At 41.9% G+C, this 21,593-nt stretch overlaps 2 protein-coding genes across 2 annotated transcripts; one reads left to right on the forward strand and one right to left on the reverse strand.

Moving 5' to 3' along the window:
* The first annotated feature begins 3,999 nt into the window (after positions 1 to 3,999).
* Positions 4,000 to 5,442, forward strand: LOC108049571 (growth arrest and DNA damage-inducible protein GADD45 alpha). The gene has a single exon (XM_017130791.2). It carries the CDS (start codon positions 4,229 to 4,231, stop codon positions 4,733 to 4,735), a length of 507 nt encoding a protein of 168 aa, XP_016986280.1. The 5' UTR covers positions 4,000 to 4,228; the 3' UTR covers positions 4,736 to 5,442.
* A 10,106-nt stretch (positions 5,443 to 15,548) lies between these two features.
* LOC108045731 (J domain-containing protein DDB_G0295729) lies at positions 15,549 to 17,657 on the reverse strand. The gene is made up of 2 exons (XM_017125126.2): positions 17,070 to 17,657; positions 15,549 to 16,994 (listed from the first exon to the last, which is right to left on the reverse strand). Exons 1-2 carry the CDS (start codon positions 17,655 to 17,657, stop codon positions 15,549 to 15,551), a joined length of 2,034 nt encoding a protein of 677 aa, XP_016980615.2.
* Between the last annotated feature and the right edge of the window lie 3,936 nt (positions 17,658 to 21,593).

Raw genomic sequence — 21,593 nt, forward strand, 5'->3', positions numbered from 1 at the left:
AAAGTTTACCAACACTAAATTGTATATATAAAACAGCTGTTCGTGTGTTTTTGTTTACAGGGAAGAGGAAGCAACGAGAGCAAGGTGAAAGCTCAACCGGCGAAATAGAGCACGTGGTTAAAAAGCTTTTTCGGCGAGAGAGCATCAGTGAGCCCAACGGGTAGTTAACAGTGTTGCCAACGGTGGCGAAGAAAAATCGAACCGGTAATGGCGGTTGGGAATTTAAATATATACGTACTCATAAAATAAAGGTTCATATAAAAAAACTAAATATGTAAGTAGGAAGAATGATTTGATTTTTAAATAACAACAGCTGCATTTTATAATATGTTGACACTTTAAAATCAAATATTTAGACAAACATTCCCAATATTTTTACGGATTTAAAGAAACCTTAACTAAATTAAATAATGATGAATTCAAATATATTTAAATTTTTGTTAAATCGAAATATTTAATACAACCAGAAAATCAAATATATAGTTAATATACACAACACTCTTTCTACATATGTAGCAACAATAGTTTTTTTGTTCGTTTAGTTTTATTATTTATTTTAACTTTTAAATCTGAAATGGTCTTAACCTGGTTTTTGGGTTTACGAAAGAAAACAATCATTATTCAATTCTTAAACTTAATAAATTACACACATACCTTCAAAAAAATTCGCGCACATTGAAATGCTTTCTTTTCTGTTTCTGCTTTATTGCCATTTATTTTTGGCTCCCTTTTATTTCACAAGGTTTTTAAAACAGGTTTTCCAACGTGAACAGAATTCTACCATGCAATTATGTACATACATCTGCCCACAATAAAGCAGCCGGATCATTTCGCCATTATTTGAAATGCACTGTAAAATGTTTCGCAATACCATTAAATGCGATACAAGACATACAAAAATGGGAAGCACCTTTCCTGCATGGATCCCCATAAAAACCGATTATTCATAATCTCAAGCCACAAAAAAAAACAAAAAAATAATTCAGATTGTTATATCGCGTTTGGAGTGGGAAAAAACGAGAAGATATTCAAAAAAAAACCATAGCCTTATTTTAGTGGGGCTTTTTCTTACAGAACTCTCATGGATATTGGGGCTTTCCCAAAAGCCAGCGATAAATGGGAAATCCCCCAGCATATGTGGCTGCACTGCATACATAAATGCACTTCGATGACGAGATTGCCCCAAAAGAACTCGTTTCAAAGCGCGATGCTGGTGCACGTGAGTTTCGAGGCGGAGCAGGTGACCGGCATTTGGAATTGGTGGGACTGGCATTGGTGACTGGTTGCAGGTAGGACAGACTTTGGACCGACTTTTTGAATGCCGAACGCCGAATGCCGCTCAATGCAAACGCTTTTGGGGGAACTCTTGAAACCAGTTTAAACTCTCTTTTGGCTTTGACTCACTTTGGCTCTTCACTTGCCGTGGGTTTAGGCCCAGTTTATTGCTGCTCCGGCATGACTCAGCAGTTGGGCATCCGATGAGGTACAAAATGAACACTCTTCCATGCTCCGATCACTCCGTGGACTCAATCATAGTCCCCCAAGTCACTCCGTAACGCATTCCAGGGGACACAATGGCAGCACATGTGCCGAGGGCATGTTGCACACACAATTGGGTGGCATGTCAAACTACCCACATTCAGTGTTGCCCATCGAAACCCCAGCGAATAAAGCTAAAAATATCTGAATCCATTATAATGCCTTATTGATTGTGACGCCTGAATAAACCTAGATGAATAACTAAAAGTTCAAATTCACACGTTCCCTCGAGTACTAGAAAAATGTATATTTGCCGTTTATAAACTTGGAAGAATATATATAAACTAATTGCTGGAATGGCATGAAAATATATGTTGTTATATTTGTTTAACTAATTGAAATTGTATTTTTAGCCCGCTAAGTAGATTAACAAAAATTAAATTAAGAGTACAACTTTAATGTATACTAAGCCAGAATATCAAGTTTACATTTATAAATACATGTGTGAATTAGGTTATCAACTTATTAACATTTTTGTATTCTTTTGAGTACTTTAAAATAGTAGTAGAAAATCTAACAAGAAAACAGTGGAACTTAAATAAACTGTATATTTTTTAATGTGTAAAATAAATTATATTATATATACAAAATATAGTTTGTATGATTTAGAAATTATATATATTTTTATACAACCAAATATAAATAGCCGGATCTAGCTGTAAAATACCCTTGTTGTCAACAATTCTCAGGGCCCTTTCAAGCTGTATCTCAGGTTCAATGGCCACTTTTGAGGCGAATTTGGCGCGCAAATTCTGATCTGAGTCGGCAGTTTCTATTTCTGTTGCACCTTTCAGCACTTCCCCGTATGATCCATTTGTATAAGCGCCGCGTAAGCACGACAATTGTTTATGTTTTTAAAACTACGTAGGTCAGTAATTGGCGGGGGAGTTGGATGAGAAGACTGCCCACGGAAATATCCGATCTAAATCAGCTTATAAATGTATTTGCCGATATGGTTTTGTTGTTTTGCAACTTTGATTTCGACCAACTCTAGTGGTTCTTCTTCTCCAGAAAGTTCTTTAACTTTTGCAGAATATTTGCAATGTTAGGTGAAATCTAAATTGATTGTGAAAAGGTGGGAACACTAACTTTGGTTAGGTAAATGCAGAGCCCTATTTATAAATAGATTTCCGCAAAATAAACATATGACATGGAAATAGATTTATTATCTCATAGTCTCAGTTGGCAACAAGAGATTTTTTTAAAGACAATTCTCCTTTTTATGCGTTTTTTCCAACGAACTGTTGTTTCCGTCGTAAATCTTATTAAGTTACAGCCCCACTCCCCCAGAAATTTTGTTTTCATTTTTAACTGCACTTTCAGCAGTTTGTTCAACTCAAAAACGCTGTAAACTACAATTAAGACATATGTAAGTATCTTATTCCAGGTGCTATTTATAACTCAGGTGGTTCGATTCAAAATAAATAAATTATGCTGGCCCATCAAAACGAAGTTCGGCGATAAAAATACAAATTAATCATTTAAAAGTGCATTACTGTGCGGTAGTTGAACCCGCTTGGGGAAGTGAGGTGAAAATACCTCGAAATGGCGTAGTTTGCGGGGTTCAATTGATAAAATTCACTCAGCAATCTTGGCTCCCGATTTCGACACGTTCCCACGTGCTGATTGTCCAGCGTCAAAGGGGGGAATTCAAAATTGGTGTACCGCGATAAATTGATTAGCAGCCTCCATTGTGTTTGGCCACTCCGATTCTGTTTGTCCAACAGTCTGGGTAAAATCCCAAAATAATGGTTCATTCACTGTCCGTTCGTGTGAAGCCAGAAACAGAACAGAAATAAATAAAATTAACCCGAATCCATTTCGAGTGCGTTAAGTAAGGTCATTTGTTAATCATACGCCTAGTATACGTCGAGTATACGCCGCGTTGGTCGCCAAGCTGCGAAAAAGTTGTCCCGACCTGTTGCTGCTGGCCGATGGCCAAAATTTAGTGGTCCATTCACTAGATTCTGTGAAAAAGTCATCCCGAATATTAAGGAAAATCATTTAAATAAAATTTATTTGCAGATTTTTGCGCGAAATTTGATGAGCAAATTTCGTTTCACTCAAAACTTGTTTGCACATGTTTTTTCCACCGAAAGATAATAAAAAAACGAATCTCTTAACTTAAGGGAGCCACTTTCTCGCTGTTGAAGTGGCTTTTTGGGGAGAGCCCCTCGTTCAGACCCCAAAAATTGCATGGAAGAAACCCCCAACCTGCTAATTGCCTCCAAATCAACGGAAACCTTTTGGATCCCCAAAAAAGTCGAGCACACAACCTGCTTTGAGGGGAGAGAGAGCCAGAGAGCCGGAGAGCCAGAGAGCAACCGAATCGATAAGCGCCCGCTCCCGCTTCCACTCCCGCGTTTCTGATGAAATTCAGTGGAATTTTCAAGCGGCAGAGAGCGGCCACTATAAAGGCGCCCGCTCGCCAACTGAGGGCATTCATTGTGAAATTGCCACTCAAAATTGAAACAACGCGGACAAAACACGGTTGAAACGCAGAGAGCCCAGTGCGAAAAGAATTTCATAATCAAAAGTTAATCGAGTGCTGAACAAAAACAACAACACTCGAAAAACCCCCAAGACAAAAACAGTGTCAGCCAAACAAGTGCTACAAAAAGTGGAAGCCAGCGGCTTGAAAATTACATCAAATCAAACAGAAACCAAACAAAAGGATTACACTAACAAAATGGTTGTCGAGGAGACCTGCACCATGCACCTGAACATGAACATGAACATGGATATGGATATGGATCTGGAGCTGGACATCGATCTGGCCATGGAGTGCGCTCCCATTGGACGCACCGTCAAATCGGCCCTTATGAGGGCCCAGGCGGAGGCCCGGGTGATCGTGGGCCTGTCCGCCGCCATCAACGTGCTCTCCAAGTCGCCGGAGGGATCCCTCTTCTGCCTGATGGCCCAGCCCAAGGACGGCGACTCGGCCACCCACATGCACGAGGTGCTCCTGGAGGCCTTCTGCTACGAGAACGACATCTACGTGATCAAGGTGGACGATGCCACCAAGCTGAGCCGCATTCTCGGACAGGATTCGGTCGAGTCTTGCTGCCTGGTCCAGAAGGTCTGGGCCGACGCCCCGGAGGAGCAGCTGACGAAGGCCGAGAACCAACTGGTCGACTACTGCGAGGCCCACTGGGATGCCCCCCAGCAACCCATTGTCCAGCTGCCGGCTGTGTAGGCGAGTGTGAGCGAGACAGCCACATGCCATCGCATTGAACAGGCCCCGCGGACAGTGGGCCAAACAAGGTTTAAATCGCATAAAAATCAAAAAGAAAACCAGTTGCTGGGGGTTGATGTCCCCGAACGTTTTGGAGAGTTCCCGAGGGAATCCGGCGTTTCGGGGTGTTACCACAGACCCAACAGGCGTATGAATAGGATATATAGTATACGATATATATATATATATACCCTAACCTAACTGTATACCAAGGAGAGGAGGAGGAGATTGATAAGCCGGCGCCTTGGCGAATAATTGAAACTGAAAGGCGACCTTCGTGGCAGCAGAACCTGCAGTTGAGATCGAGATACCCGCGGAAGTTGCACACAGATACTCACTCACACACCAAGGGAGCAGCATTACACACACACACACAGAAGCGCGTGACCAGCTGCTGCATTATATACATACATATAGCCAATTTGTTTCTGTATAATTTTTTCGCTTTAAGCGTCGAGCAAATTTACTGATAATGACAATTATTCTGTACGCCGTAAATTGTAAATTACACTTATAAAGGAGATCAGCAAATTGCATGAAAAATTAAAGTTTTGTTATGTTAGCTTTTCCCAAGAAAGATAAAACAAAAACATACAAAAAAAATTGTTATTTAATTTTAAGCACAAAAATTAAATTGAAAAGATTTTTAAAGAAAAAAACAACAAAATAAAAATATATAAAAAAACCAAACTTTCTCTGCCTTATTCTTTATCCAGCTATTTCAGCAATCTCTTCCAGGAATTGAATCCGTCATTCGACGTCAATGATTGCAAATCCCTTGGATATGGAACAAGATGTCGTCGACTCATCAATCTTTGCATAACTTGACGGGGCTTCCCCAACGAGCGTGCCATGCATATAGAGCCCCCGTTGAAGCCCCTTATCAATGAAATTCTCGGAACCCAATCGAATGTGAACCACGCATAAACACTGAAATCGAGGGCGAAAATTGACTGGGAGATGCCCAAGAAGAAACAGAGCGATCGTTATACATATGAACTCCGAACAATCTGACTATGACATTTTATGACTCTTCTATGCAATCCCGTGGTCTAGCGATAACTGGTGTGAAAACCCTCAGTTTACCGAATTAATTGCCGCAATCACTGATCAGTGTTAAATTAATTTAAAGGTATAGGTCATGCTTATACCCAGAAAAAATGAAATGAAAAGTACTCGAAAATGGTGAAATTTATTTATCAGTCTAAGAGGTGTTATAAAAATCGGTCTGCGATCGTAAGTAGCACGTAATGGACTTTACAGCTTTTACTCTAGGCTCTAATTGTTTTATACAAGACCCACTTTGTTTTAGTCACGCCCCATCCCCATTGTGGCTATCAAATCGCAACACGTCCGCGATCATGGCAATTGACTTAACTAAGCAGACAGAGACATGTTAATATAATCAATGCCAGACATCGGCCAATGTTCATTTAATGGATGGACCGGGCCAGAAAAGACAAAAGATAGCTCAGTTGCTGAGAGGAAAAAGCATGTGAATGGCTCGTGCCGTGGGAAAATTACTGGAAAAAAGTTTGGCGATGATTAGGACTATTAGCATTGGATTTATGCGGTCAAGACATAGGTCAGTTAGGCGGAATGTCTGGACACGATTTATTTAAAATAAACAGATGGTTAACGCTTATTAAGTCAAACTTTCCATCTGGTCGCAACAAGAATTTGATGTAAGCTTAACTAAGAGGGGAAAAACATGTTTCAGATTCAGAAATATTATTCAATGTTCAATTATACAATTTAATTTAGGGTTAAAGTTTATTAGTCAACTAATAATATAATAAACATTTGTAATAAGCATTCGAATAAAATAATTTAAAAGGTGCTTTTTAAAGTCAAATGATTATTGTGCAAGATCATATGATAAAAATTGCTTGGGGACTCTACAAAAAGCTTTCTATCAATTTACTTAATGAGGGTTAAAATACAACTTGGAATCAAAATTATTATTCAACTGTTTATAACATAAAATAAAAATAAAAGTGTTAAGAGAAAACTTTATTTAGTGGTGTTTTTTTGTAATCCAATGATTGTTATGCATGGTCATATGGTTGGAATGGCTTGCGGATTGCTCAATAAGCCAACTCTATCGGTTTAAGGCGGTTTCAAATCCCGTTCAATGATGCCCTTACAATTATCACCCCATCTATTGTCCCAGAACATTAGAACAAAAGCAGGTGTGATATTCGCTTGGATAACTCAATTGGGTTAATTACCGACTGTTTGGCTAAATCCAGGTGATCAGTTAGCTCACTTACACAAGCGATTCCCACTTAATCATCGCCAGTATCTGTACTTTACCCGGCGACTCGGATAAAGCGTGAATTCCAAAGAACGAGCCGTGTACTCAATGCCGATTCGAAATCGGCCAAGTCATTCATTCCGCGTTGAGTAATGAGCCATGCAGCCATTGACTGAACAATTGAAGTCGGCTCTCGGCCTAGCTTTCCCCCCGAATCGGAGGAGGGGGAGGGTCGATGTTTTGGACTCCCCGGCATGCAAATGTGATCGCTTCATATTTACCCATTTACGGAACCGAGCCAAGAGCGTGACTTGACGGGATTCCGAAGGCGGACGGGAATGCGCAGAGTGCAAATTTCAAAGATTCACCTCCGGCGGCGGCGATGTCGTCGAAGGTAAATATGATTCATATCGATCGGAGCTAGCCCCGACCAGCTGGAAATTAGCATAATTCTCAATGCGAGGCATACGTCAAATGCCCGCTCGGAATACCCCTAGATACAGGTCCAAATCCCAGCCCCCCAATCACTCGACTTACAACCTGTTGGCAAACTAGTTTCGGATTCGTGCGACAAAGTCGAAGTATTCTCAGCTGTGTGGAACCATACATGTGATTGTCACGAGCGCGTGCTAAACGCCCTACGTTTTTCTTTGTGGTAAATCGATTTTAATTCGAGTACTCAGCCCGGATTAAAAGCAAACATGTTGTCTTCGGCTCAATTCAAAATACAAAATATTATTATTATTATTTACGCGTTAGCTGTCATTACAACGAACATTAAACTGCTCGGATTTCCCCGTAAGCTCTGAGTTATACGGAATCCCAGCGGCTTATCAGTGTTTTGAGTTCCAATCCCCATACGGATTATGCGGCGTAGAAATATCACTTACGCAGAACAATACTGCGCATGGGGCTTTAACGATATAAATATGAACATGGCATTTAGACGCAGTGGCAATGGAAATCTCCAGTCTAGAACTGATAAACATCCTGAATTTCCATATTTTTGGCTGTAATCAATTCAAATCGAACCACATTTGTTTACCACAAATCACTTTACCCCAAAAGCATTGAACTTTTCCATAGTCAGTGATTAGATTGATTACGATTCCCTGAGAAAAATCAGGGCTTGCCGGCTTATGAATGAATTTAGCCGCTGAAAAACGGGTTTTTACAATGGGGAAATTTTACAAATATGTCCCCCCTGTGTGCTCGGGATTTACCATGTAAGTAAACAAACAGGCCGGGAAATTAAACTTAAACCAGACACTTTAAACATTTTAATGATGTATTATTACACAATATTTGCCCTAGTGCCTCTTTGGGGTACTATTAAGCATGATTTCGCAAAATGTAGCGTGCGTTTGGTGTACTGATAAGAAGGTGAAGATTGTGTAGCCCCGTTTCCGAGTCTCTAACAATTTTGAGTAATTGAATTTGCTTGGATTTTAATATTTACTTTTTCCCAGAAGCACGTGCCCTCCAAATGAGATTATGGTCGCGTTCCAAAGAAAGCAGTTTGCAGCCTCGCAAATAAAGAAATAAAAATAAATCTGGGGATTTTTCAATTGGATTCCGTAGAATCATATTGTTATCAACAATGGCGGCCAAACATTATGGTTTCTGAATAATCTTCGCTTAGTCTGAAACATTGGATTAAGTGACCCACTAAAATGTCCAGCAAACAGACGATTATTTCACACTTGAACCGGTTCAGTCTGGTTTTTTCACATGATCAGCGAATTTCAGCAGGAGCACATCGCACATTTCGGTGGGAAAACTAATCGGAAAGGCAAACATAGTTCCATATAACAGTTAAATAAGTCTGGAGTAAAACGCAATTGCACTTGCTGATACGCCACACCCCCATTAACCCCAGCCCCCAGCGATGGGTTAAATATTTGCACAAACAAGTTCGTGCGAAATTAGCGCCACAAGTATAATTGAGGGCGAAATAGTATAGACAGGTACGGTCGGACTCCAATATTTAATTGCTGTTTATCGCGGCCATAAAAAAATTTGATAGCGCTCTCTATCAAAACTCGCTCCCTTTATAGAGCTCTATCTATTATTCGGAGTAGCTCTCTCTTTATGGGAAAATTAACGCGCATTCGTTGAATTTCACAAGAACCCAGACCTTTGTGATTTCTCTCATTCTTTGGGAATTCTCTTTACACAGATAAAAACTCAAGTTGTATTTTCATTTTTCCAAGCATTGATACTACCATATCAATATTTACTTAAGAAAAAAATTACTCTTTTGACTTCCAAGGCAAGGTCAAATTGTTTCAAGAGCAAATAGTGTCTTCTTTGAGCGCTAGAAAGCAAAATATTAGATACAATAATTATCACATCTTATAATACCAAAATAAATTGAAATTTGTATTCTTTACGTATACGTAATACATGAAACCAACAATGAAATTCGGCTTAACTTTGCTTACTGGATGTAACTTTCTAAAACTCTTTTTTCCATTGTAGGTTCTATGTACATATCGGATTGAACAACTATATAATAAAGCTGCCTAAGGAACAATCAACTAAAAAATAAAAATTCCCTAATTAAATTCCTTGTTTTTCAATATACATACTATGTACATACATATGTATGTACATGTACTTACGCATAACCATAGCGGATTACGCATATACGCCGGATTAAATGTGAAATCATAGTTTAAACATTTAATTCTAAGTCATATTTAAATAAACACAAGTTTTATTTTAATGAAAAAAAATTTATAATTTATCAAAGAATCCAATTTTAAGAAATCGGATTTACATTTAATTATTAACATTTAATTAAAATATATATGTTACTGATATTATTTTAAGATTTCAAAAATAAAATTTGTAATATTATAAAACTATAACTTCATTGTTTTTAAGCAAACATATTATTTGGTTTTTTTCAGCTGTGGGTCCATTAGATTTGTATCAGTGTACGATCTCCCTTCAACGCGTGCCGAATGAATTTGATTAGATTAATTGCGGGGGATCTTCAACCGAGTGACTGATTGGGGGCCAAGTGCACCTGGCGATTCGCCCGACGACATGCTCGAGCACGTTTCGGTTCGATAAGACTTACGTACGGTTCCACCGGATTCCTGGCGAGCTTTGGGGCCACAAGTCCTCCGTCTTCCTCTCCGTCTCCATCTCACCTGCTTACGCAAGTCGTGCGGCAATCCGCAGCTCAGCGTGTCGCCAGTACCGTTATTGTGCCAGACCAGAACTTCGATTCGACACCCATTCAGACAACCACCTAACTTCCACCACCCGACCACCCCCCACCGCCCCTCGAACAGCTGCGACAATTGCGTCAATGTCGTAAAACTTTCTCACGTAAGTCAAAAACCGAGAGTACCGCTATCTTGTCACTGGAATCTCGGCTTATCCTTTGTTGCAATTGCTGCTCAATCCCCCCAAAAATCAGCGATACAAGTACACATACCGATACCCAGTGTATAAATACGAATTTATGGCGGCGTAAAAAATGATTTTTAACGCTCGCCTGTGGGCATAATGAAGTAATCGCATGATCGCTGCCGATCGAACAAACAAAACATTCAAACATTCGCGTCCCGGATTGTGTTTACCCAAGATCAAGGAGGCGGTTACCGCCCACCTGACACGCCCACACACTGGACAATGGCCAGGGGCTTCTATAATTATGCTCGTATTTATCAATGCTGCCAAAACAGTGACGAAGGCACATGTCATTGTGACGTCAATGACGATCACATGGGTTGCTGTTCCGAATTTAGGGGCACTATCTGGGCAATTTCTTTTGTTGCGAAACGATATGGGTACCAATGCGTGGGACTGACCCACTGGCTATGTCTTGGAAATTGTTATGCTGCCAACAAACAAAATTAACCAGAAATGGGAGCTCATTTTCTTCTTAAATTTCAATTACGTCGATAATGTTTTTCGTCTGCCGAAGATGTTCTATGAATCTTTGGTTTAAGATTTCCGCGAACGGATGTTGTTTTGGGGCAATGTTTTTGGCTCCGCAGATTTTTTTTGTTGCAGTAATTTAAGTCGGGTTTTCCGATCTTATGGTCTTCTATCATTTAATGAGAATGTAAGAAAAAATAAAGTCTTGTATTTAAGAATATATGAGAGTCATTTTTAACATTTATGCTGATTATTATGACCTAATTATACGTTTTGATTAACCATAAAAAATCAGCCACTATATTATGTCGGTTAAATTACATATTTTTGAATATGTAAGTGGAAAGCTCTCCAAAAAAACATATTGAGTATCCAATTATAACACAGCTGCATGAAAAAGCAGAACGGCAAGCAAAACAGTTCCAGTTGTTTGCTATTGAGTCGAAAAGAAATTATCGCAAAACGTGATAATCGCACGCATGTGACTATCATATCACGTTTTTGCATTTATAACCCTTCACTAAGTGTGGTCCCCGATTTTGTGGCCTGGCAACAAGATTTGGTGACCCGCCGCCAATCTCAATTAGTGGGCACCGGTAACAATAACAGCCATTAATATACCACAACAAGTTACGGGGGTTACGGTTTCGGGGAACGACAGTGACTATAAGCCCGTCCATCTAAAAATAAGTGCAAAAACAATTGATCATTAAATATGGCGAACTACTATACTTGCATCTTATCAGTTACGTATTCAATATGACTTATGGTGCCGCGGCGAAAAATAAACTCAAGGTCCGCTAAGGAGAACTCTTCTTCTTACGAGGAAGACCCACTTTCTCGTCGATAAGTGCGTCTTATCTTAGTCTTATCACTAATTGGTTGTTCCAGGCGGTATTTACATGGCTTAAAGCAAACGCTTCTGGGCGAGATTGGTTGGCAACCCGTCGCTTTGAGTGATGGCCAGAAAACGAGGGAGCCTTTGTTATTATCGTTTGCGGCGCACTAACTTCGGCCCAAAAATAACCTGGAATGTTAAAAATAAATTGTCGCCTGAGCTAAAAATATCAGCGACAACAATACCACACATTCTGCATAAATATCAAAGCAAATAATTGGTGGAAAAATTTTGTATCAGCAGTTCTTGTTTGTTTTCAGTTTTCTTTATTTATCTGGTCTTTTTGTATTACTGTTATCAGTACTTCCATAGAAAACAAAATTTAAGCGACTGCGACTGCGACTGGAAGTGCCGTTGTTTGCTTTTCACTTGACGGTTTGTTGGGGGGAACTACCGCACTGACATTTCCTTTTATGGCCAAGGAAACGGCCAAAAAGGGGGAGGTTAATATTTATGGCAAGGTCGTTAAATGTGTTGAGCGATTGCCATTTTAATAGAGATTTCTGGCGAAATTAAACACTTGCAGGGAATTGATTAAAGCCTTGAGTTGGGGAAGTAATCATTGTTTATTTTTGAGAAAGGAAATCATTAGTTGGTTGCATCTCTATAAAAAGTCATACCTTTTTAGGTATATTCAAAATAAAATATTTTTTAAATACAATTTTTGATGGCGGTAAGGTCATTTGGAGAAATGCAATCTACTATATTTGTTTAAATCACTCTTGTCTTTTACAAAATCTACATGAGCCTACTAAGTTTATATGCAATTCGCATTATAAAACAAGAGAGAAGGCTATAGTCGGGTGCCCCGACTATCAGATACCCGTTACTCAGGTAAAGGGAGTGCGAGGGAGATGGAAATAGAAACTTTGATCAAGCATAACTTTTTAACGAATGGTCCGATTTGAAAAATTTCTTCTACATTTCGATAGGTATTGATAAACACAATAAAACTGCATTTTTACTTTTCCGAAATATTTAAATTTTTAAAATCGTATATAAGCGATTGTGGGCGTTAAAGGGGGCGTGGCACCTTTTTGAAACAAACTTGCGCTGCGTAGGAACACCTAGAATCTGCATGCAAAATGCCAATCTTCTAGCTTTTACAGTTTCCGAGATCTCAGCGTTCATACGGACAGACAGACAGACAGACAGACGGACAGACGGACATGGCTATATCGACTCGGCTAGTGATCCTGAACAAGAATATATATACTTTATAGGGTCGGAAACGCTTCCTTCTAGCTGTTACATACTTTTGCACGAATACAATATACCCTTTTACTCTACGAGTAACGGGTATAATTATTTGCAATTTAATAATTTGCAGTGTAAGTGTGACCTCTCAAAATCTAAATCCAATAAATTTTGTAAAATCAGGAACACCTGGCTTAACTTCAAATTTGTAGCTATACATTTTTTTATACAGCATTGTAAATAAAGCCTTGCCATAAAGTTAAAACAATATTTGTGAACAAGACGGCATTGCTTTGTATTTCTTTGTTTTATATTTGTAAACAAGGGCTTACTCACTTACTTATTAGCAAATACAAAATAGTAGTCCGTTAATACAGCAAAATTTACCTTTCGAAACATTTTGAATTGCAAATAATAGATAACTGTGCATAAACTGAAATATTGTCTTCATTTTTGAGATTAAACACTTTAATAAACAGCTTTTTTATAAAAATCTCTATGTTAAGCGTGAGAATGGGAATATCTAGAAAGTCAGATGGCCTATAATTGCAATAATATTATGGTTTCCCAACCAAAGCAGATGATACTAATGTGTAGTTCCCGGAACTGCACATCATAAACTACTAAGCTAATGTAAGGCAATTCACCGGCAGGAATCCCCTAGAAAAGAATTTATTTGTTCAAGCAATTGATGGAAAGAATCTTTTCACGCTAATGTTCCCATTACAATTAGCTTTTCAATAATTTTCGAAATATTTCCCGTTTCGGGGAATTCGATTCGAAAGGTGTTTCAGCCAATCACTTCCCCATATATTGTTCCATTGTGGGCTGCAAAATGTAAACAGAAACGCAGATTTGCTTTGCGGTTTCTATTAATACGCACACATAATTCGCACATAGCCTGGCCCAAAGCAAACTGCGCACTTTGCGAGGTTTGATTTTATTTCGGCTTGAATTGGCCCAAATCCAGTTGAACAAGGCCAAATCAGGAACATATGAACGACCGGAACGTAACCCAAACTGTCTAGCCATGGTAAAGCCGAAAGTTGCATCAGCCACATCATATCGATATGGCTCAATCAGTTCGATTGATTCGATTGGCATTAGATAAGCCCCAAAGAGGGGGTGGATTGTTGAAACGAAACTCCCCCCAGACTTTGGACCCCGCCAGCAAATAATCATGTGAGCCATTCGGTGGCAGAATCAGCAAATATTCCGCCCCCAACTGTGAATCACTGCAAGTGAACTTTGGACTGCCTAGACACGATATTCTTCAAATACTGCAAATCTTCTGTAACAGTCTTATCAAGTGTCTGAACATCCGCCACCAGCAAACCAGATATCAGATGTTGCCATATATGGCATATTTGTAGAACTTCTTCGGTTTCCCGTTAGTCACTTTCGCTCCGACACGCTTTCATTACTCATACGCCACGTAATCGCTGGAGAAATCTTATCAGGTGGATGAAGGGTGGCGGAGGGAGGCGGGGGCGATCGGACTTCTGAACGGTAATTTCATCAATTCGAAACGACGATTAACGGTCTGTTCGATTTGCGATAGGTCAGTGCGGAGCTGGCAAACGCTTGTGGACGCTAAGTGGATAACGTTCTGAATTCATTTGTAGAGCATTTTCATAAGCCGCTACTCGTCGACCGCAAGGCTATATTCGCTATATCGGATTTATGGAGATTTGTGTAACGGGCCTATAAAGGTGCATACATATGTATTCCCGATCAGGGTCAATAGCGGAGCTTGTATAAACAGCTAGAAGTGTGACACCATTTGAGCTAAAGTTACCAAATTTGTTATGCAGATTAAGCTACTGTTGGCATTATTTTGAATTATAGCTACACTTTCTTGGTGTTCTAATGCAAATATCAGCTGCTATTTGCAACATTGAAAATTCTAATTTGTTTGAGCATTGAGTCTTACCTTTACCTAAATATCTTGTAATTTTCATAAAAATTGCATTCGAAATTTCAACTTTTCCGTTCTTTTCAAAAAAGAAATCGCCCCATAGAGTATCCTATAGCTGGAGTTCTCTATGATATATAACACCAACTTGTTATTTATGCGTCAAGTGCTAAGAACTGAATCGATCAGATCTGAAACCGAATCCGAATCCGATTCTGAATCCGAATTCGAGCGGATCAGATAACATCTTCATCTGTGCCAGTTTGCGGCGCAATTTTAGCATTTTATGCGCATTCTGATCGATCCGACAATCTGGCGACTCGAAATTAGCATGGGAACGTTCTATAACAGTAAAGTCCGAGAAAGCCATTTCCTTTGTTCCACCCCCTGGCACCACCCAACGCACCCCCCACCCACCCACATCCCGTAATCGCGTCGTGTTTTGCGTTGTTTCTCAACTGAATGCATTTTGAATCGGGATTCGGAGTGAATCGCTTAAGCTACACAGGTGTACGAGTATGCGTATGAGGGGTGTATTATGGGTGTACGTGAGATGTGGGCATGTGATCTAACCTAAGGCAATGCAAGTGATTCGAATTCGTGGGGTTTCCTAGTGCTGGCACTCGGGGGTCCAGGGGTTCTTCAGGTTGGCCAGACGCAGCTGCTCCAGGGCGATCTCATGGGCGCGGAAGTGTTCCCGCGTGGCCAGGTCGAGTTCGCTGGAGGATGTGGAACTGTAGCCGACTTTCTGCTTCAACTCGGCGGGCAGTGGAGTGGGGACTAGCGCCTGCAGAGGAACCTGGACGTCAGCCGGCTTGGGAGTGTACCGCACCAGGAAGGGATTGGGGCTCTGCTCGGCCAGAACTAGACCCGGAGTGCTGATGGGTTCCGGCAATGGCTGGATGGTATTGGGCTGATTGGTTTGGATGCGCAGGAAGAAGCCATTCTGCACCTGCTGCTGCTGGGTCACGATATTGGGCTGCGGCTGTGGTTGCACCTGGTTGTTGATGATCTTGAACTGCTCGGCCTTGCGAAGGTATTCGGGTGTGTCCTTCTCGTAGGTGGTGGTAGCCTTCAGCTGGAGGAGCTCCTGCTTTTCGCTCTCCAGGCGCAGGCGATCCTCCTGCTCGATCTTAAGACGCTCCGCTTCCAGGAGACGGGTCTCCTCCCGCAGACGATCTGCCTCCTGCTGGCGCTCCAATTCGGCCTCCTTCTCCTCCTGCCTGCGCAGCTCCAGCTCCAGCTGCCGCTGATTGTCCCGCTCCCGCTCCTCCAGGCGAATCATGTCGGCGATGTCGGCCACCTTGTCCTCGGCCTTCAGCTTGGCCTGACCCAGGAGCAGCAGATGTTGCTCGCGGGCCAGCTTCACCTCGGGCGTGTCCTGGATGGGTTGCGGACCCAGGGGCTCGGCAATCGAGCTCTTCACAATCAACTGAGGAGCGAATGGAGCGATGGGCGCGGTGGGAATCAGTGGCTGCTGCTGCACCTCAATTGGCTGCCGCAGGATGGCCTCGTTGAACTGCTTCAGGTGTTCTTCGCGGGCACGTTTCACCTCTGGCGTTTCCTGGATGGGTTGGATAGCCGGAGCCTGTTGGTCTGGGAAGATGATGGCTTGGGACTGAATGGGTTGAATGGGTGTCGTCTTCAGAATGGGCTCCTCAGGGTTGGCGGGCTGACGAAGCAGAGCTTCATTGTACAGTTTAAGATGCTCCTCGCGGGCTCTTTTCACTTCTGGAGTCTCCTCAATGTTCTGAGGGGTCTGCTGATCCTGGAAGTTGCTGGTCTTGAAAATACCTTGGAGCTGGGCACTTGGTTGGCTTACAAAAGTGGTCGTGGTGCTCTTGATAATCGGCTGAGGCTGGGTCGTAAATGGCTGCTGAATTCCAGGAACGGTCTTGAGGATGACAGTTTCCTGAGCGGGCTGGCGGAGCAGAGCCTCGTTGAACTGTTTGAGGTGCTCCTGGCGAGCCAGTTTCACTTCCGGGGTCTCCTCCACGGGCTGTGGAACGGGTTGTGATGCCGTCTTCAGCTGCAGATTGTTCTGGCTGGTGGCAAACTGGCCGTAGGAGTGGGTCTGCGGGGATCCAATAAATGGCTTGGCCACCTGGGGCGTTGATGTCTTCACCAGAACCTGCTGCTCCAGCTGTTGGCCGTAAATCACTGGGATCTGCTCCTTCTCAATCAGCAGTTGCTGGGCCTGTTCGGCGCGTAGCACCTCCAGCCTGGCCTCGTTCCAGATGCGCAGCTGCTCATCCCGGGCACGCTGAACCTCCGGCGACAGTCCGGGAACGGCTTCGAAGGCGGCGAACTTGACGATCTGCTCCAGGGGCTCGAACTGGGCCAGCATGCTGGCGGTGGGCTTCTGGCCCTGGGCCTTCAGGCGGTCCAGTTCCTGGCGCATGGCCTGGTAGCGCTGCTCGCACCAAGCCCGGAACAGGGCCGTCTGCTGGTTCTCCTTGCTCTCCTGGCCAGTGCGAATCAGACTAGAGGTGGCCAGATCCCGGATGCCGTTCAATGGCTCCGGATAGTTGTAGGGCAGCAATCGCTCGGCGCCCGTGCCGTCGTAGTAGCGGACGTAGCCCTGGGCCAGGCCACTCACCACGGGGAACTCCCCTCTGGACGGGGCGAAGGCCACCAGTTGCGGATGGGGCTGTGTCCGGATCACGGAGAAGGCTCTCGCAGAGCCCAGGGCCAGCAGGCCGATCAGGAAAAGCCGCATCTTCAATTGACTGGGTGTATTACTTTACTGTTCACTGGGTTGAGTAGCGGTTGAGTAGCGACTTGTAGGACTTCTGGGGCTCTGGTGCTCCTCCAAAACTTCGCTACAACTTCGACTACTGCTGCTGGAAGACTGTTGCGATTGTGGAGTGCGGAATAGGGCTTTTATACCCGCGTCCAGGCCGAGTGGAAAAGAACCGCAAGTGGAAGCGGTTGTGGATGTCCTTGAGCGAACTGCCCGCCCTACAGGATGTGTCAATAAATATTCTGTTGCCCTAGGTCGCTGGTATTCTTTATCTCCAACTTAATTGGCCGGGCCACAGACTTCTGGCCTCCCCCGGGATCCCCCTTCTTCCCCAGGAAACAGGACCAGCCTTCGCTTGGCTTCTTCCGTTATGCTTCAAGGTTAAGCCTGGCTTTATTTTTAGCCCTGGCTGCTGGGAATTTATGGCCCTTGGCCTGGCCTGGCCGAAACGAGTGAAGGGACCATCGATCGACTATCGATTCATCAATGACACGCTCTATGCGCGGGACAATTATTTAAATTTGTCAAGAGGCTCAATGATCGCACTTAGCCGCCTGGATGTCCCCCTCCTTCCTGCTTCGCTCGCCGGGTTGCCAAATATGGCCAGCAGGAGTTAATTTATATTTAGTCGCGGGCATTTTTGTACAGTCGCCGTCTGGTCGCGCCTGAAACTCATGACGGGGGTTTAGGGAAGGGATGGAAAGGGTTCGGGGACTCAGTCACTCGATATGGCTTTGGCAGCCCCTTCTTCAGCTGCTTCCTTCAACCGGTTTGGCGATCCAACAGCGACTCAATAAATTCAAGTTAATTCCAGTCGGCGCCGTTATATGGCCAATGCAAGGCGCTGGACGGAGGCAAATGTGCATTAAGGTTAAACAATGTCAATCAGGCAAATTATATCACTCCACACTGGCATTATATACAAGCACATTTTTGTGGTTTTTCAGCTGAAGGAATCGCAAATTACGAATCAGTCGTTTTTATTTTAATCAATTCAAAAACATATATAACATATATGCGAAAAGAGGCTCGTTATCTCCTGGCGGAATTATTTATATATAAATAGGCGGCTGATCTGAGAGGACACACATCTGGTGCTGAATCACATCGGTTCGGTCAGATTAAACAATTCGGAGATATCGCAGCTTTGATATATAAACTGGTTATTTGGAGGGAATTTATTGGAGGCCAACATATTAGTTTGAATTTCGCAACATTAGATTTTGCATATTTCTTTCTTATGATAAAATTAAATTAATTTACATTTTCGGTGCCTATCTTCAAGATTCTATTTTTGATTTGTACGGTAAATGAATTTTTACTAAAGGTAATATGTTTATTTATATCATTCAGTACCTCATCAATTTAAAACAAATACATTACTACAATGAAAACCAAGCTGGTTACATAAAAAATGTATACAAATTTAGTGGTCTGACCAAAACTGATTCGGCTAGAGCTATCTCAACAGAACAGTAGCTTATCTTGCGACTGCTGATTATTTTCTTCGTGATGGTAATTTCCAGTCAGAAGCAAGTCATTCATTGATCACATGCTGGCCCAATTACCTGCTCTATTTGCTAGATTTTCACAAAAAAATTCACCTTGGCAACTTTAAAGGTTTTCAAATTTCGCACTCTGAGGTAATGGACATATGTATACCCTCGAAGTCACACGTAAGACTTGTCAGAAGGTGGCCCCAACTTTCCCAAGCTAAAATATTTCATAACATTTCTTTTGTGCTGGCATATGCTGATTTAAATCTTGTTGCCAGGCGAAATTATAGAGGCATCTATTATAGATTTCTTTCTTGAACTGACCATAGTCACGTCGACCATGTGACGTAGATCCGATGATGAAGCTTCTAAGATGATAATGCCCGTGATCACCAGTCGATGAGAGCACTTTTTCTTTTCTTTTTTTTCGGGGGTAAAGATCTTGGCGCGTGCGTCAGGAGCAATTGATTCTTTAATGATTTTGTTGTCCGCTCGTTTCGATATCAATGAATGGAAACGGAGGCACGTCCACGCTAATTAAAGCAGCTCAAAGTGCTTACGGCTGGCTATCCACGTCGCTGCTTATCTTATCTGCCGCATAGAGCGATTTGCATATGAAACTCCGCCAAATGCGAAACGGTGGCGGATACGCAATCTGCGAACGCTGCATTCATCAGGTGTTAATTTTCCGGTGATTAGCGCGTCCCGATGGTTCATTAAGATGTCTGAACATGGTGGGCCTTCCCATCACGCCACATTAGTACACAGGGAAAAATATTTCATTGTTCTATAATTGATTATACAAGATTTCCTACTAAAATCTCTTTTAAATAGATTATTTTATCAAAAAATATAGTTGTGCAAATTTTATTAATTAAAGTTTTTGTTCATAACTTGCTCACAAAAAGGAATACATAATTTTTCTTGTGTATCATCTTTTTTCAAGCACGATTCTCCGTGCTTTTCCGGATCAGCTGTCGCCGGATCTTTTGTGAGTCAATAAATTCCAAGATCTCAAACACAGCTGCTTGGTAACGAAAAGCAAAGCAAAAGTTTATGGCCAACAAACGCACTTGAACCTCAGATCCGCCGAAAATTCCAAAAACTTTATTATTAAGCCCTGCTGTGTCTCTTTTTACGGGTTATTCGGTGCACGCTGGTTAAATCACGTGCGAATAGCGGCGAGGAAATAACCCAAGACGTCATTTCGGCTTCGTGCAAATTTAAATTAATTAACCAGCGAAAACTCAATAACAGTCCAATCGACTGCGATTTGCGAACTGAATGAACTACGTTTTCGCTATTTTGATGTTTCTTTTAATCACTTACCAACGTCAGCAAAAAATGTTTTTCTCCCAAAGCAAATATTTTGACGGTTCACAAGAAGGCATTGTAAAAAAGAAACAAATAAGTCCCCGATCAAAATTGCTGAGCAGCTTATGGAGACCTAAGTGGAGCAGAAGCTTACTTTTTGGCAAAGTTATTCCTAATTATAAAAAATTTAAAAGCAAAAAAAACTAGGAACTATTAAATTGATTAAATATTCGTCAGCAAAATAAAATCGCTTACATAAAACTGCTAAAAAACCAAGTCCAAATATCCAATTTGGAGCAGGAGCTTGAACTTTTCAGAAAGTTTTTCCTCATAATTTGATGCGGCATTCATTGTTTCACCAACATCAAGGCCATTTATTTTCAAACCCCGATATTCTTTTTTTAAACTCTTGTATCCGATTCGGAGCACCGTCTTTGACGTCACATGGCCCCACATAAAGAAACGAGTTTTTGGGAACTTCCCGCGTATTGAGTTCCGTTTGAAGGGGCAAATAGATAGTAATTATGCGCGTAATAAACACATCAATTGGAGCGCCAACGCAATGACCTACACCTACCTGGCCACCAGGTCCTCCAGTAGGTGACCTCCATGAAGGTGACGCTCAAAAGCACCTGAAGTGGCAGATGCGACACCGTTAAGGCGGTCTTAAAGTCTTTCAATGGTATTCCTTTCGATAGGAGCAAAGTTTTTAATATTTCCAAGAATAGGAATATAAAAGCGAATTAAAGTCGATGTTCTCTAAATGAAATACAATCAAAAAATCTTCATAATACTTTTAAATTTATAGTAAATACGATAATAAACGATACAAAATGCCGTGGTCAGTAGTTACTCGACAACAACTATGGGTAATTATGTTGGCACAAACAACAGTCGATAAACCTCAGTCGCCGACTACCGACAATAAATTTGCATTAATAATTAAGGCCAGCTGCTGGTGATTTTGGGCGTTCTATCATCTACAGTTAAATTAAAATTGAGTTGTTTAATAACCCCTTGATTACCGCCAACGAACGGTAGCTAAGTCGACTGACAGCTTTAAGCCGGGCTTAGCACTCGAGTTGTGCATCGAGGCCCCAAA

Source organism: Drosophila rhopaloa, unplaced genomic scaffold (assembly GCF_018152115.1).
Source record: "Drosophila rhopaloa isolate 14029-0021.01 unplaced genomic scaffold, ASM1815211v1 contig_115, whole genome shotgun sequence".
In the NCBI taxonomy this organism is placed as follows: Eukaryota; Metazoa; Arthropoda; class Insecta; order Diptera; family Drosophilidae; genus Drosophila; species Drosophila rhopaloa.